Source organism: Balaenoptera acutorostrata, chromosome 13 (genome assembly GCF_949987535.1).
Source record: "Balaenoptera acutorostrata chromosome 13, mBalAcu1.1, whole genome shotgun sequence".
In the NCBI taxonomy this organism is placed as follows: Eukaryota; Metazoa; Chordata; class Mammalia; order Artiodactyla; family Balaenopteridae; genus Balaenoptera; species Balaenoptera acutorostrata.
In genome coordinates, this window is record NC_080076.1 from 19,925,369 (window position 1) to 19,940,037 (window position 14,669).

Consider the following 14,669-nt stretch of genomic DNA (forward strand, 5'->3'; position numbering starts at 1 on the left):
TGTGGGACTAATGAAAGAGAAGTGGTCAGGGGTCATGGGGAGGAAACCAGCCCGGGGGACAGAAGAGGAAGGGCTTAGCTCAAGCCTTAGGGATGTGGGAGTGAAGGCAGCAGATGAAGGGGCCACAAGTAGGTAACTGAATATTGAGATGAAGGAATTTAAGAATAGGAGGGTACAAGCATGGTCCTCTGGTGTCCAGGTGAAGGACCCAGAAGCATAAGGTATTGATCTTAGACTTAATCCATAGAACAGTGAAAAGCCATACTGGAGACTTGATATCCAAGAGGCCAAATGACGCGCAGAGGATATAGCATTTACAAGCTGAGTATTTCGGAAGTGATGGGAAAGAAATGTTTTATTAGTTCAGGCAAGCTTCTTCACACTTCCATTGCCTTTCCGAATATGTTACAATTAGCGGATGTTAATTGGATAATAAAAAAAAGCATTTAAAAAATAAAGGCCTGATTCTTTCCCCATATAGGTCATTACAGAGTATTGAGTAGAGTTCCCTGTGCTATACAGTAGGTTCTTATTAGTTATCTGTTTTATATATGGTAGTGTGTATATATCAACCCCAATCTCACAATTTATCCACCCCTCCTTTCCCCCTTGGTAATAACCATGTTTGTTTTCCACATCTGTGACTCTACAAAAGAGTGGATATATGTATATGTATAACTGATTCACTTTGCTGTACAGCAAAGAAACTAACACAATATTGTAAATCAACTATACGCCAATAACAATTAATTTAAAAAATTTAAAACTAAGGCCAGCTAGGTCAGGATGCATCCCTAGTGACGGACTTCCTGGGCTGGCTACAGGGCACTTTTTGTGCCAGTCGGCCTCACACCGGTGTGTTTACGCTGCGGGGACCCAAAATTCCAAGTACACATCAAGTGTCCAGTTGTCTTTTCTTCACACTAGACAAAAGAAGCTGCTTACAAGTAATTGCAAAAGTGCACCATAACCTCTGTGCTACATGGGCTTGGTTCACTAGGCATGGATTAACTTTAGTTCCCTCCAGCCTACTTACTAACTTGCTACCCGGGGCAAGGAAGGGATGGAATGGACTCTGCCTAACCACCCCCCGAGGTCCCCGCTTGGTGGGCTGCATCCAGTTCTGGTTTCCTGTGTAGGAAAATGATGTAGAGAATTGGGGGTGGAGGGTGGGTATACAGAGGAGAGAAATGAAACGGTTTCACTAGATGGAACTTATGAGTTAAGAAAAAAAAAATAAAAAGATGAACTGAAATCAGGTAACAGCCGTTTGCATCTCTCAAACTAGATCACAGAATCATTCATCTTTAACCATTTTGGTGGACATCAGGGGGGTTTCAGCCTAGCTGATCCCGTGACACCGCCAAGGTCAGGGTCATTTAGATTGTGTTTAAATCTTCTCGAAAATTCTTTTATCATCTGGGGAATAAGCATTAAATACGTTTCCAAGAATTTCCCAGTAAGGAATTACCTTACTTCAGGCAAAGCCTAAGTGAAGCTGTGAAATTTCTGGGGGAGAAAAACAGGTGTTTTTAAGAAAATTAGGAGGCCTTCTCCCAATAAACATTTTAAGAATCGAAATCCAAACTAAAGAACTCAATCCAGATCTGACTTTAGTGAAAAGTCCTTTCAATGTTTAATCACATGAATTTTTTTAAATGGTCTGATAATTTTTTTAAAACTGAGGAGTATGGAAATTATATTCGTGGTTGAAGGGTGTCCCAGATGTCAGGGCTTTTTCACACGAAAGAGTTGATTATCAGAGCCTAGTCTCATTTTCTACGGAATTTGGTGCCTCCAATATTATTCCTCACAGTGTCTACCACTGCTATTTCATGAACTTCTGAGTTCCCATCTGTGTGCTATTAAAAAAAGTTTACAGGACCACTTCCCACTTCTTTAAAAGATGCACCTTTTGGACTCAATGGTATTTTTTGCACATTTGAGAAAATGTTTGCTTTCCTCTAATATGACACCGACAGATCTGGCAAGATAATTGAAACTGAAATCTAGCACTCTACGACTGTCATGTATAATTGATATTTCATGGGGAGATTACAGTTCAGACACCAAAACTGTTTTCTCTGTCAATGGGTGTCCAATTACAATAAAAAAAACCCAGCCCATCAGCTTTTTTTTTTTATGATTATGGCAAAACAAGAGAAAGAAGAGAGAAAAGTAAAAGTTACCAGGACTTTTTTATTTGCCCCATTTTCTTGTTGTTATTTTTCTTCTTTCTAAAAAACACCTCTGTCAAAAGGAAGATTTTGAACCTGATGCCATTAATTACAAACTTTCGTTTTGAGCTACTAAAATGTCTCTAACAGCATTTCTGGTTTTGTGTCACTATCGCGGGTCTAGAAATTGATGACAAGTTTCCTAAAGTTTCCATCCTACACTCTTTTAGAAGGATTATGGTAGAGGAGAAAGAACTGAGGTCTGAAAGCCTGTTTTGAAGCAGTTATCTCTGGAGATAACATTAACAAGGATTGAATAACTGCCAAATGAAATTTAATACATTTTCCCATCCATGAAATAGGCCTCTTAAATACAACAGAATAATTACTTTCACAATACTCTCTGGAAACAAAGAGAGCAGAAACACTGAATGCCTTTTTTGTTTGTGGTGTTTGTTGTTAGCTTGAGGATCAGGAAAAAGGACGTTTACCAGGATGCTCTCTTCACATCCCCACATACAAACAGCCTTGCCAACAGCCACCTAATTTGAAACTGCATATCTTTTAAATCTGTTTATGTTGGAGGAGTCGTGGCAAATATTAAATTTTGTAATTTAGTTAGACATCTTGGCCTTGGCCTGAGTTGGTGGGCCATGATGTTTTCCTCCCTATGATAAGGAAAACTAAAATGATTTTTATATCTGCATCTAGGTATGCGTGCACACACACACACACACATACACACACTGCTTTAAAATGAAAACTCCAGGAAGTAACCCCATTTGTCCCTAAACTCTGCTCGCCTCCCCTATGTGTGTGTATATACGTACATATATACATATATATATATATATATATATATATAATATATGCCCAATCAAGTTGTTCAATGTTGTTATAAGTTTTCTGAGTTCAAAATCTGTTTTAGTCCTCTAACCAGATGTTCGCTAAGTCACTTAACCATTTCAGCCTTTGCTTTCTTCTCTGTAAAATGAGAAGAAGTTTGTCCTAACTGGTATCCAAGTCTCCCCAGACCCTTCCTTCCCTTAAAGTCTATATACTGTAGTTGAAAAGTGTTCTTAATATATCAATTCTTTCCTCAGAAAGTAAGATTATTTAAAATGATATGGTGCTTATGTGATTCAAAAGTAGTACACTTCTAAAAGTATTTAATAATTCCCAGTGATAAAGTCACACTGGAGAATTTAAACAGCTGTGTCGGAATTTGAATATTCCTTGACCTAAGATACAATGAAGCTTAGAGAGCTGCACATAAAAGCCGTGATTTACGGGGGCCCGAGGAAGGGGCAGCCATATTTGGACCACATGATCTTGCCTTCTCCTCTTCTTCTATAGCTCATTGGACCAGGGGTGAGGACACCTGATCCCAGGCTAGCCCATTCATTGGATGGCCTGTGTCTGCTTCAAAATGATGAGCTAGACCATCCGATGATCTTGGCATTCTGAACTCAGAACTACTAAGACAGAGAGGGAGTTAGGAGCTGATTCAGAACCTGAAAGGATGTACTGGGAACTCCTGTGAAGGAAGAGAAGCGTCCAGGCCATAGTTCTGAGTGGGCAGAAGCCAGAGAGAGACAGAGGTACCAACAGAGGAAGGAGAGAGGCTGGAACAGCTCCTGAGACACAAGGGGTGGCCTTAGGTCCCGAGAGTTCTCCAGGCCCAAAACGTAGGTCACAGAAATCTTCCTGTTAAATCTCCTTTTACCTGAGCCAGCTGGAATGAGTCTCTGGTCCTTCCTATTAAAACCACCACACTAAATTGACCGCTCCACGACAATCCCACCAAGGATCGCTTATAAGCTCCATGAGGGCAAGGGCCACATCTAAATTATTCACCACCCTGTTTCCAGTACCTGTCAGAGTGACAAGCATGGGCTAGATTGGGAAATGTTTGTTGAATTAATAACTGTACCCTTTGCTCAATCAACTGATAATTATTGAATAATTTTTAGATTTTAGTTCCTTCTTCTACTTTTAGCATAGATATATCTAAAACCATATTGTATGTGGCTATAAGAAGACTGTATTCTTAAAGACTGCACAAAAAATTTACAATCAATATTGATAAAACTAACCTTTCATAGGCTGCCTTTTAACTTTATTGCCTATCTAGATGAAAAGGTTTATGAAAATAGGACTTTAATGAAGTATGGATTTTCTGGGTGCCGTCCTTAGAATTGATTTGTAGGTTAAAGGAATCTGCTTTTTTTCTAGTTACATTATTATTATATTTGTAAGTGGACAAATCCTGACCCTCATACATACAGGTGGCAGTATTGGTTTCTCCGTCTATTTCTGAGTTATTCTGTTGATGGGTTTGTGCTGGCCATTCACTGTGGTTTTTTCCTTGTCTCTTATGTGACCAGAAATAATGTTTCTGAGGGAGAAGTAAATAGGGTTAGGAAATGCTGTCTGTGGTCAAGGAAACAAGTAAAGCAAAGCTAATTCTTCAGATTGGAATACTATTCCACAGCCACAGGCAATGGAATTGATCCTGGAGAATCAAACTAATTAGATGGATCCGTGGATGTGGACCTATCATTAGTCATTCATTTGACCTGGAATATACATAGTTTACAAGGGAGACCTTCCATAATCAAGGATAACATTGTTTCCAACTTCCTTTATGGAAAATGATGTATTATTTGAGATAATCTATAGAAAATAAAGTTAGCTAACATGTGTGGCTAAAAGCCAAAAACCTAGTTGGAACACCTATCTTCTCAAACATACTTACAGATCATTTAAGATTTTACTGTCATTCTGCAGGAGAAAGATTTAAAATCAAATGGATATGAACAAAATAGAGACAGAGTGCAAAGAGGATTATAAGTGAAAGTAGCTTGAGTTCTAAGGTTTCTTGAACTATGTAGACTCTTACTTTTATGTAGTATGCAAGTATTTTCAGCTGGAACACCTAACAATATCAATAATTATTGTGTACCTTTCTGTACTAGCTGTCACGCATAGTACTACTCCTTGCAATAAACCTGGAACTTACTCTCTGTAACTTCCAATGTTATTTTCTCCATTTTGGATTTGAGCAACTGACCCGTGATTATACAGCAAACAAAGACCAGTTACAGTTATAATCTACATATTAATTCTCATTATTGTATAATTTTCACTCAGTTGCACTGTCTTTCATTTACAGTTGAGGGAAAGAAAATAGAAAGGTCATTGGTTGTGGGTCCTTCTATCCTCTTTTAAAAGCTAAACGTGTCTAGAAGGGGAAAAAAAAGAAATTTCAGGATTAATAACTGAATATATTTTAATTCAAAAGCAAAATATTAACCTTGAATTGCATCGTAGCTGCCCACAAAGAAGGCTTGAGGATTTTAATAGAATGACTCTAAAATAGAAGGAGAGTACAAGAATCTCTGCTGTGCTCAAATCCGTGGTTACCTTCAGTGATTCCAACTTAGAATCATCCTTTGTGGAAAGAAATGAAATCCACTGGGAATGCCAGTAACTGAATCAACACTTGGGTAATTATTTAGGTTAACATTGATTGGCAGTCTTAAAGAGCTACCATTTGATCAGGGCCTATAAAATTCATGCTTGCAAGTTGACATCTTAGATTGAAAGGATAATCATTGACTGAATCAGTCTTCTAAATGCACAGATCTAAAAATGGAAAACAGCTACCACTCTTTGGTTTGGAAGGAAAATGAAAACAATACACAAAGAGTGAGAAATGGTTGAAGGGAATTGGGTGGGCATGGTCTACCTATAAAAGATTAGGCTTCAGTTACAGATGAAAAATGGGAGTGGCATGGCAATGATGTTAAATATGTGAGAAGGGCTGACACTTATTCCATGGAACTCCAGAAGTTGAATCTAGGACCAGTGGGTGGAATGTACAAGGAGGCCAACTTGTGGTGAAAATGGAGTGAGCTGCTTTGGGAGATAATCAGGGTCTTAATATATTTGAAGCATCCGCATAGACACTGAACGACCACCATTCAGGTTGTTCTGGGAAGGCACACGGACACCCGAGTAGCAGAAAACACTGGGCTCCCCAGATCTCTCAGCTACAACATTCATTTATACATCCTGATGCCCCTGAGTCCTTAAATCCTTTGCTATTCCTGCTGTATTTTGTTTTAACTTTTTAAAAAATTTATTTTATTGAAGTGTAGTTGATTTACAATGTTGTATTAATTTCTGTTGTACAGCAAAGTGATTCAGTTATACATTCTTTTTCATATTCTTTTTTTCCATTATGGTTAATCCCAGGATATTGAATGTAGTTCCCTGTGCTATACGGTAGGACCTTGTTTTTTATCCATTCTATATATAATGGTTTTATTTTTGCTGTATTTTGAATCTGGGCAGTTAGTAAGATTTATATGATCTTCCTCCCTCTCCCTGAATTATTTTCTTCTGTATTGTTTTGGAGGATATAAAGGTGACACTTTATACTAGGCTGCCTTTAGATAGCACATGCTTCATTTGGTTCTGTGAATTTTATTGTTGCTTGTTCAGATTCTTATTATTGTTGCACTTTGTGGAAATACTCTTAAAACACTGGGTAGCAAAAGAGTGACGATTCTGCTTCAGATTTAGCATTGGGAAAAAATTACACTTTTTGATTCATAGCCGTATAAATTCATGGATAAATATTTTTAGTGTTAGAACCACTGTCCTGTGTTCACCTAACAATAGGCTAAGAAAATAACTACTTGGAAATGCCATTGAAAATGCTACTCATGTTCCTCTTGGTTTGCAAATGCTTACTGGTCTTACTTGAAGGTGTACACTATAAAGTCAGTGACTGCTGTCTCAATGCCACAAGGTCAACATCTTTGGACCCCAGAGTAGGTAGTAGTAGTTAATAAAAAGCTCAGCAGTATTTTTTTCAGACCAAGTCATCATGCTGTACTCTATAATTTTGTTCTTGGAAGCATAGAGAGTGTTTACAATATGGTGTCTTTCTAGGATCAGAATAGTGAAAAAAAAATATGGAAAAATGTCCAAACATCTTTGCATGGCAATGATGGCATTACTGGTGTGTTTAATAAAACCTTTATTGGTACATTTTCCGGTATGGTGGCATTGGCAGAAACGGTCCCCCTTTGGATTTGGAACTCAGCAGCTGATGAAATACAGTAAACATTAATTTGGAATGGGCTGCCAGTTTTGGAAAGCCAGGTGACATTTTATTATATTTGTACCGAGCAGGGGCTATGTCCCATACTGCTGTAGCTTCCGCTGTCAGTGGCTTAGCTGGCATTATGGAAAAAAAAAAAATGGCAGGCCTGAGAATCTTATCCCCTGAAATGAAAGTCGAATGCCAAATTGAAATTCCTGTAGGATTTCCGATAGCAATGGGGGAATTGAGAAGCCCACAATTAAGCATATGGGCATTAAGATAATTGTCAGATCTGTTGGCGGACATGATAGAAGACAGATGGGTACGAATCAGTGCACTCCACTGCAGCACCCTGGGAGACAATTTGACGTTTTACCTGCCTGAGCTACTCTGCCATATTTGTCACTGAATGTACAGCACAGCATCTTACTGAGTGTTAAAGTGTCTTTTGCTGGGTACTCTAGGTGCATGCGTGGTCCTTTAGCGCCCTCTAGTGAAATGCATTTGGGAGTATTGCTTTTCAAAGGTTAGTCTCCCTTCCTTGGGTCCCTGCTGCCCTGGAAGTAGCCGTCACGCCTCTGATTCCCACTAAACTCTACGGTTCCTCTTGCCCTTTCAGGTTGGGGCCCATCGTGAAGATGGCGTGGCCCTGAGGGGCAGCCATTCTCTTGTCCCAAACCAGGTGCCCGTGCCACAGCTTCCTGTGCAGTCTGCAACGTCCCCTGATTTGAACCCACCCCAGGACCCTTACAGAGGTAGGTCCGCCTCCGCGGGCGCTTCTGACCTCACTGAAACAATAGATCCCGTGTGGATCCCATGCTTACTCATTCATCCCTCAGGAAGCACTGACACATCACCAAGAATCCATTTTGATACAAAGACGGTAAGTAAATGGGAAAGGATTTCAAACGTAGCTGGCTAATTGTGTTTCTTCAGTATAACTGTTTTGCTCCAGCATCCTCGGAAATCCTGCTCCTATTGCAGCAGGGAATGAGACCACAGACTGATGAGAGGAAATGTGATTTTAGCTATTTCCACATTGTGCTCATTCAGATCCTTTAATGTGGTTAGTTGTAGCCTGACAGCGATGCTTCCAAATGAAGAGGAAGGAAGGAAATGGTTTTTGTTGCTTACGATGGAAGGAAATGTAGGTACATTTCAAAAATGGAACTTGGATGATTTTCGCTCTTGAGTCATCAAGCCCCGTCCTCATTGCCTCGTACCACTGACTCCTTTTGGCTTCCCTGGACCCCAGGTAGCTGTGCCGCAGGGGCAAGACCTGGGTCCCAGGGTCCTTGTGCGACTGGCTGGCCAGGTGACCCCAAAATGCTTACATAACATCTCCTCATTCCCCTCAACTTTGAGAAGAAAAATGATAACAGTGGCACAAGAATGAATAATATGTATAAGCATTTGCCCACCTGTTAAGCATTGTAAGAATCTTGAGCGTTAATTATATATGTGGGTATGCCTGCCATTTTTCATTGAATAGTAATACTTCGATGGCCCTTTCTTTTAAAGAGCCTTTGGGTTTTCTTTCTCTGTCCTCGATCAACACTTCTTAATGTGCACAAACAGGACCTGAGGATCTTGTTAAAATGCCAATTCTGATTCAGTTGATCTGGGGTCCTGCATTTCTAATGGGCTCCCAGGGGATAAGGGTGCTCCTGGTCCACTGACCAGATTTTGAGTGATAAAGTTCTAGACTATACAGATTACAAATAGAAGGAAACACTAAATAGACACGCTTCTACCTTAGAAATAAATGATTACATTAGGGTCACGTTTTAAAATATATGGTGATCTTGGAAAGTTGAGCAGTGGTAGAGCTAGAAATGTCTTCATTGAGCAGTAGCTGCTTTCCATATGTACCATTTTTAAATGCTGGTTACTCCTTGAGGATAAGAGAAGCCTAATTTCAGAATATCATTAGAGTATCTATTGAAGTCTTGACTGTACATATTTAGCGCACTCCCTGGGAATTATATTTTAAGGACATTTTTCTATTAAATCATTGCATATGGAAGAAACTCAATATAATAGCTGATATTTACTTGGGTTCTTAATCAGAACATTGAGGTGTGTGATTTTCATGATTATGATTTTCATTGCAATTAAGTTGATGTTTTGTAGACAGTGAAATTACCGTCTACTCCAAAAGATTGCAAAATAGAATTTAACCTCAGAGCCAATGCAGGGAAAACTTGTTTCTGCAGGTGCATTTTTGAAACTTCACCAAAGACCATGAAAAAAGTGACAGATCACACAGTTCGGCAGTCTGAACTGTATAGCTTGGCAGCTCTCCAGTCTGGGGTGTGCGTGTCTGTGCCTCGAGGCTTTGGTGGCCGTGTCACCTGGTCTCTTTTTTTTCTGCAGGCATGCCACCAGGATTGCAGGGCCAGAGTGTCTCCTCCGGCAGCTCTGAGATCAAATCCGACGACGAGGGCGATGAAAACCTGCAAGACACGAAATCTTCCGAGGACAAGAAATTAGATGACGACAAGAAGGATATCAAATCCATTACTAGGTCAAGATCTAGGTAACAGTATATAATACTGTCGCTTCATTTAATTCCTTTATTGGACTTTGATGAAGTGAACAGAACAGGAAGAAACTATTCAGTTTTTTCCTGGCAGGTAAATCTGCAGCTGAAAAGAAAATGAAAGGCTTGCTCTAGAGGTACGAAAGTATCGTTTGAGATACCTGTACTCTAGGAAAGCCAAAAATGTCTTTGCGTTTATGAATTTGGACCCAGTGCTAATAATGACACACGGCAAAAACAATTTGTAACTGATTCAAATGCAAGCAGTCGATTTGTAAAACTATACTTATTCTACAAATTTGGTCGTAAATGTTCTTTGGAAAATATTTCTAAAAAGAGAGCTTAGCTCTATTGAAAGCTCAATTGATGTATGTGCAACTGTAACTTTTTTCTTACCTCAAAAGTGAGAAAGTACTGATTTCCCAGCTTTATTCTAACATGTTGATATATATAAGAGCAATACCTAAATTGCTCATTTATTTTTCTCTCGGCAGAAAATGCAACTGCAGGAAAATAGCTTCTGGTTGGTTTTCTTAAGTCCCCGATATCTTTAAATTAGAATCTATCTCCTTGAACTTTAATCTGATAATCAGATGGGTTTTGTTTTTTTTTTTGAGTATCGTGACACCCATGTTCTTTACCTCAGTTCCCTTGGATGGTTTTTATTTGCAAATTAAATGAATTGTACTAAGACGATACCTCCCTTTTCAAGGCTATCGTTCTCAAGGTTATACCTGGCGTCCTTTAGGAATTAAGGGCATGCTGCCTTTTCATATTGCCTTTATAGTTATTGAGATAAACCTTATTACAAGTTCTACCACAGTTTCAGAAATTCTGGAAGCTTCTATCTTACCCCTTTTCACCATTGCTACAGAGTTTCCTGACTTGGCCACATTGGTAAGACATCCCAAGAAGGGCCTTTCACATCCTTACCAGCTTCTCTGTTAGATCAGTCAGCTCTTGGTAATTTAACTAGTGGTCATAACGCATGCATATCAATGGATTCTTTGATGTTTCAGTACAACATTTTAACTCGCTGTTAAGAACCTTGTTTTAAAAGGTCACTGTTTTGACATTTACTTAGGCCCCCAAAACCGTGTTGTAAGGCGAGACTCTCCGAATCTAGGCAGTTTTCTTCGCATAACCAATTTATTTATCAGAGGTTAACCAATTCTCATTCATTATTGGCCTGAATACCCTTGGAAAACAAATTCCCATTTTCAGGCCCACTTTGGAAAAGGTGTGGCATATGTTTGATGTGTAAAAACATTACCCAGATTTTTAACTTCAGGATGGGATGAGCAGAAACTCAACTCTGTTCTCTTTTCACTTATTACGTCCTATTTGTGTGTCAGAATGTGGGTGTGAATTAATAGTAATCTTGATTTCCTTGGCATCAGCAGAGGTCACGGGTGGGAGAGAGCGGGACCGGCAAGGAAATGAGGAGGAGAATCAGAGGGCAGAGAAAGAGAGCACTTTCCGATGGGTTCAGTTTAGTTGAGCGTTCACCAGCACACATTCGAGGCAGACAGTCCCATCTGGAAGGGAGTTTAACCTACAGGAAGACAAGCCAAGTCTTACAGCATCTTTCTTTGGTGTCTGCCTCCTTTATAACTGTTCTTGGCTTATTTACGTCATCTTTATGAGCAGCATGTGCTGGAACCCAAGAATCCGCTCCATTTCTGATTGACTGATTCTACTTCTCCATCGTAGTGGATCCTTAGTGCGATTTGGAAGCTACCCAGACATTCTCCACAGTGGAAGATTCGAAGCTATACATTTTAAGCCAATACTCACTAAGTGTGCATTGAATTGAGTAGATAACTTCCCACGAGTTCCTCCAGCTCTGAAAGGTTGTGATTAACATCTTTATTCTGTGATCCTTTCAGATTCATGGAATTTTAAAGTAGAGGCTCACCTTGATGGTCTTTGTGGTCAGTGCTCAGATCTCTAGGTTAACATCCTTTTGGATGGTCACCTCCATATTGTTTCTTGCAGGGAAGACTCTCTTGCTTTTGAGTGAAGTTTACTTCATTTTTTATATCTCTCATACTCAAAAAAGGTTCTTGCTCATGTTAATTCAGACTGTTCCGCTCAGGGTTCTTTGTTCTGTTCTGTTCTGCCTTCCTGAGACATTTTCCACACCTCTCTTTTTTACGTGATTGCCCAGGAATTATTTGAAGCCTTGACGCCATGAGATCTTCCTGATGTGACATGCTTTCCAGGTGGCTCATCTTCCTATTTGCCCCCCCATTCAAAAGTTTCTAATTTGGCAGCATGACACCCAGAAACAGAAGTTATCTTCCCTTTCCAGACTCCTGGCTCCAACCATGCCTTTGATATGAATCATGTAATATCTCTGTTCTCATAATCAGGGATGAGCTTTTGGGCTTCATTTTTGACTCATGATGAGATCATTGGTATTGATAACCAGTAAGTGTTTGGGTTGGGTTGGGTTTGTTTTGCCTAGAACTCATGTCAACTCAGGTTTCCCCAACTTGTCTGGGGAATCATAAACATCCAAAATGTTAAAGGCCATGGAGATGATGTTTTTCTAACCTTTCTATTTCATACATGGAAAAAGCGAGACTCAGATACATTAAGTGGACTGACCAAGCCTTCCAAGCTGATTAATAGACAACAGGCCCCCGTGTTTACTCCCATTGCTCTGTTGTCTTGAATGTAGGACCTTCTTAATCCTGTTTGAGCTGCATCGTCTTAATTTTGACCTTTCCACATCGTTTTTCAATCCCTGGTTCTCCTTGGGTTTCGGATGTCACAGTATGAAAGTTTTTTTTAAAAAGAACAGCTTCAGTCTAAAACGCTTTCTGAATCGTGGTCCTGAAGTGTAGCTTGAGCTGAAGTTGACAACGCTCTGCTTTGCCGTGCGTAACCTTAGGGATGAAAGCTATGTTTTCCTTTTTGCTCCCCTCCATCCATATGGTGCACTCGGGGCCCCAACTCGAACCTCTCCTGTTGGGTTTGCGTTTCATGTCCAGGAGACATCAAATGTCTGGCGTTAGGGACTGTCAACAGCCACCTAAAGCAACGCCAAGCCCAGGTGGATGGAAAATTCTGCCCAGGACAAGATCTGGAGATGGAAAAGTTCCCTGAAAACTCAGAAAGAAAACAAAAGCAATTTAGGAACTGTCTTTTTCCCCACCCCATTGGAAAATGTCACGTTTTTCCCTTTTGTCCCGCAGCAATAACGATGACGAAGACCTGACACCGGAGCAGAAAGCAGAGCGGGAGAAGGAGCGGAGGATGGCTAACAACGCCCGCGAGCGCCTGCGGGTCCGCGACATCAACGAGGCGTTCAAGGAGCTGGGCCGCATGGTGCAGCTGCACCTCAAGAGTGACAAGCCCCAGACCAAGCTCCTGATCCTCCACCAGGCCGTGGCCGTCATCCTCAGCCTGGAGCAGCAAGTCCGAGGTCAGTGCCAGCCGGCTGGCCTCCGTGCGGAGGTCACGGTCACATGCCGCTGCAGAGAGCAGAGATGCTCTGGCGGCCTTGAGCGGGAGCAGAGAGTAGACTCTTAGGCATCCTTCAGGATCACTGTTTCAACCTCATCTAAGTCTATGAGGCAGCTCCCCTTTCTCCCGTAACTGAATCCTGGGATTTTTCTCATAACTGATACCGCCTTAGGACGTTTCCATAGGTCCTCTCAGTAACCGGAGCTGGGTACGTTTGCTTTACCAACTTTCTCAGACTGTAAAGTGACTGCACAGTTTCACCAGGGAGTTCGACCTTTACTAGCCACTGAGCAAATGAACCGCAGTAGTGTGCATTTTCCTAACTGGTCCTCTTGTTCTGGAAGGTAGAAACTGAGAGAAAGGATCAACAGACCCACAGAAACGTTGCATGACTTGCCCTGGACCAGAAGCCCTGGGTGTGACCTAAATGCTCTGTGCTTTCCTCTTCCACAGAAAGGAATCTGAATCCGAAAGCTGCATGTCTGAAAAGAAGGGAAGAGGAGAAGGTGTCCTCGGAGCCGCCCCCGCTCTCCTTGGCGGGGCCTCACCCCGGCATGGGAGACGCGCCCAATCACATGGGACAGATGTAAAAGGGCAAGTTTGTTTTCAGCCATTTCTGAAAGCTTTCCTTTGTTACTCTCACCAAGGCATCAGCCATGAAAGCCATATTTGACCCAAATTCACAGATTTTTTTTCCCCCCTTGGGAAAAAAAAAAAAAAAAGTTTAAAAATAAAAGCTTTCCTTTTTTCTGTTATAAACGTATTAATTCATCTTTCTCTCTTCTTTCTCAGGTCCAAGTTGCCACATTGCTTCATTAATACAAGAGACCACTTCCTTAACAGCTGTATTATCTTAAACCCACATAAACACTTGTCCTTAACCCCTTTTTTTGTAATATAAGACAAGTCTGAGTAGTTATGAATCGCAGACGCAAGAGGTTTCAGCATTCCCAATGATCAAAAAACCGAAAAACAAACAAAAAAAAAAAAGAAAGAAAAAAAGTGCAACTTGGGGGATGACTCTCTTTAACATATCATTCAGAATGTTCAAAGCAGTATGTGCAGGCTGAGACGCAGCCCAGAGACTGAATGGCAATCTTTCCACACTGTGGAACAATGCATTTGTGCCTAAACTTCTTTTGGAAAAAAAAAAATATATAATTAATTTGTAAGTCTGAAAAAAAATATTTAATTTAAAAAAATTGTAAACTTGCAATAATGAAAAAGTGTACTTCTGAAGAAAACTACATGACCGTTTTTGTTGGTATTCAAGTCAGCTAGTGTTTATAATTACCGGATATCGAATAAGGGAAGCTCGGCTGCCCTCGTAACAAAACCAGCAAACATCCTGATGACAGCG

The 14,669-nt window shown here is 40.5% G+C and overlaps 1 protein-coding gene across 29 annotated transcripts in view; it reads left to right on the forward strand.

The window, feature by feature from the left end:
* The window catches only part of TCF4 (transcription factor 4), a 356,728-nt gene that overhangs the window by 337,984 nt on the left and 4,075 nt on the right, over nt 1–14,669 (forward strand). For 21 of the 29 annotated variants that reach the window (XM_007191942.3, XM_028168974.2, XM_057526284.1 and 18 more), the window contains 5 exons: nt 7,913–8,048; nt 9,670–9,832; nt 13,039–13,268; nt 13,763–13,903; nt 14,102–14,669. The exon at nt 14,102–14,669 is cut by the window's right edge and continues 4,075 nt beyond it. In XM_007191942.3, the coding sequence (XP_007192004.1) occupies nt 7,913–8,048; nt 9,670–9,832; nt 13,039–13,268; nt 13,763–13,899 (666 nt within the window). In that variant the 3' untranslated portion in view covers nt 13,900–13,903; nt 14,102–14,669. Of the gene's footprint in view, nt 1–7,912; nt 8,049–9,669; nt 9,837–13,038; nt 13,269–13,762; nt 13,904–14,101 lie in introns of those variants that run through there. The other 8 variants (XM_007191945.2, XM_057526285.1, XM_057526287.1 and 5 more) reach the window with 2 other exon arrangements.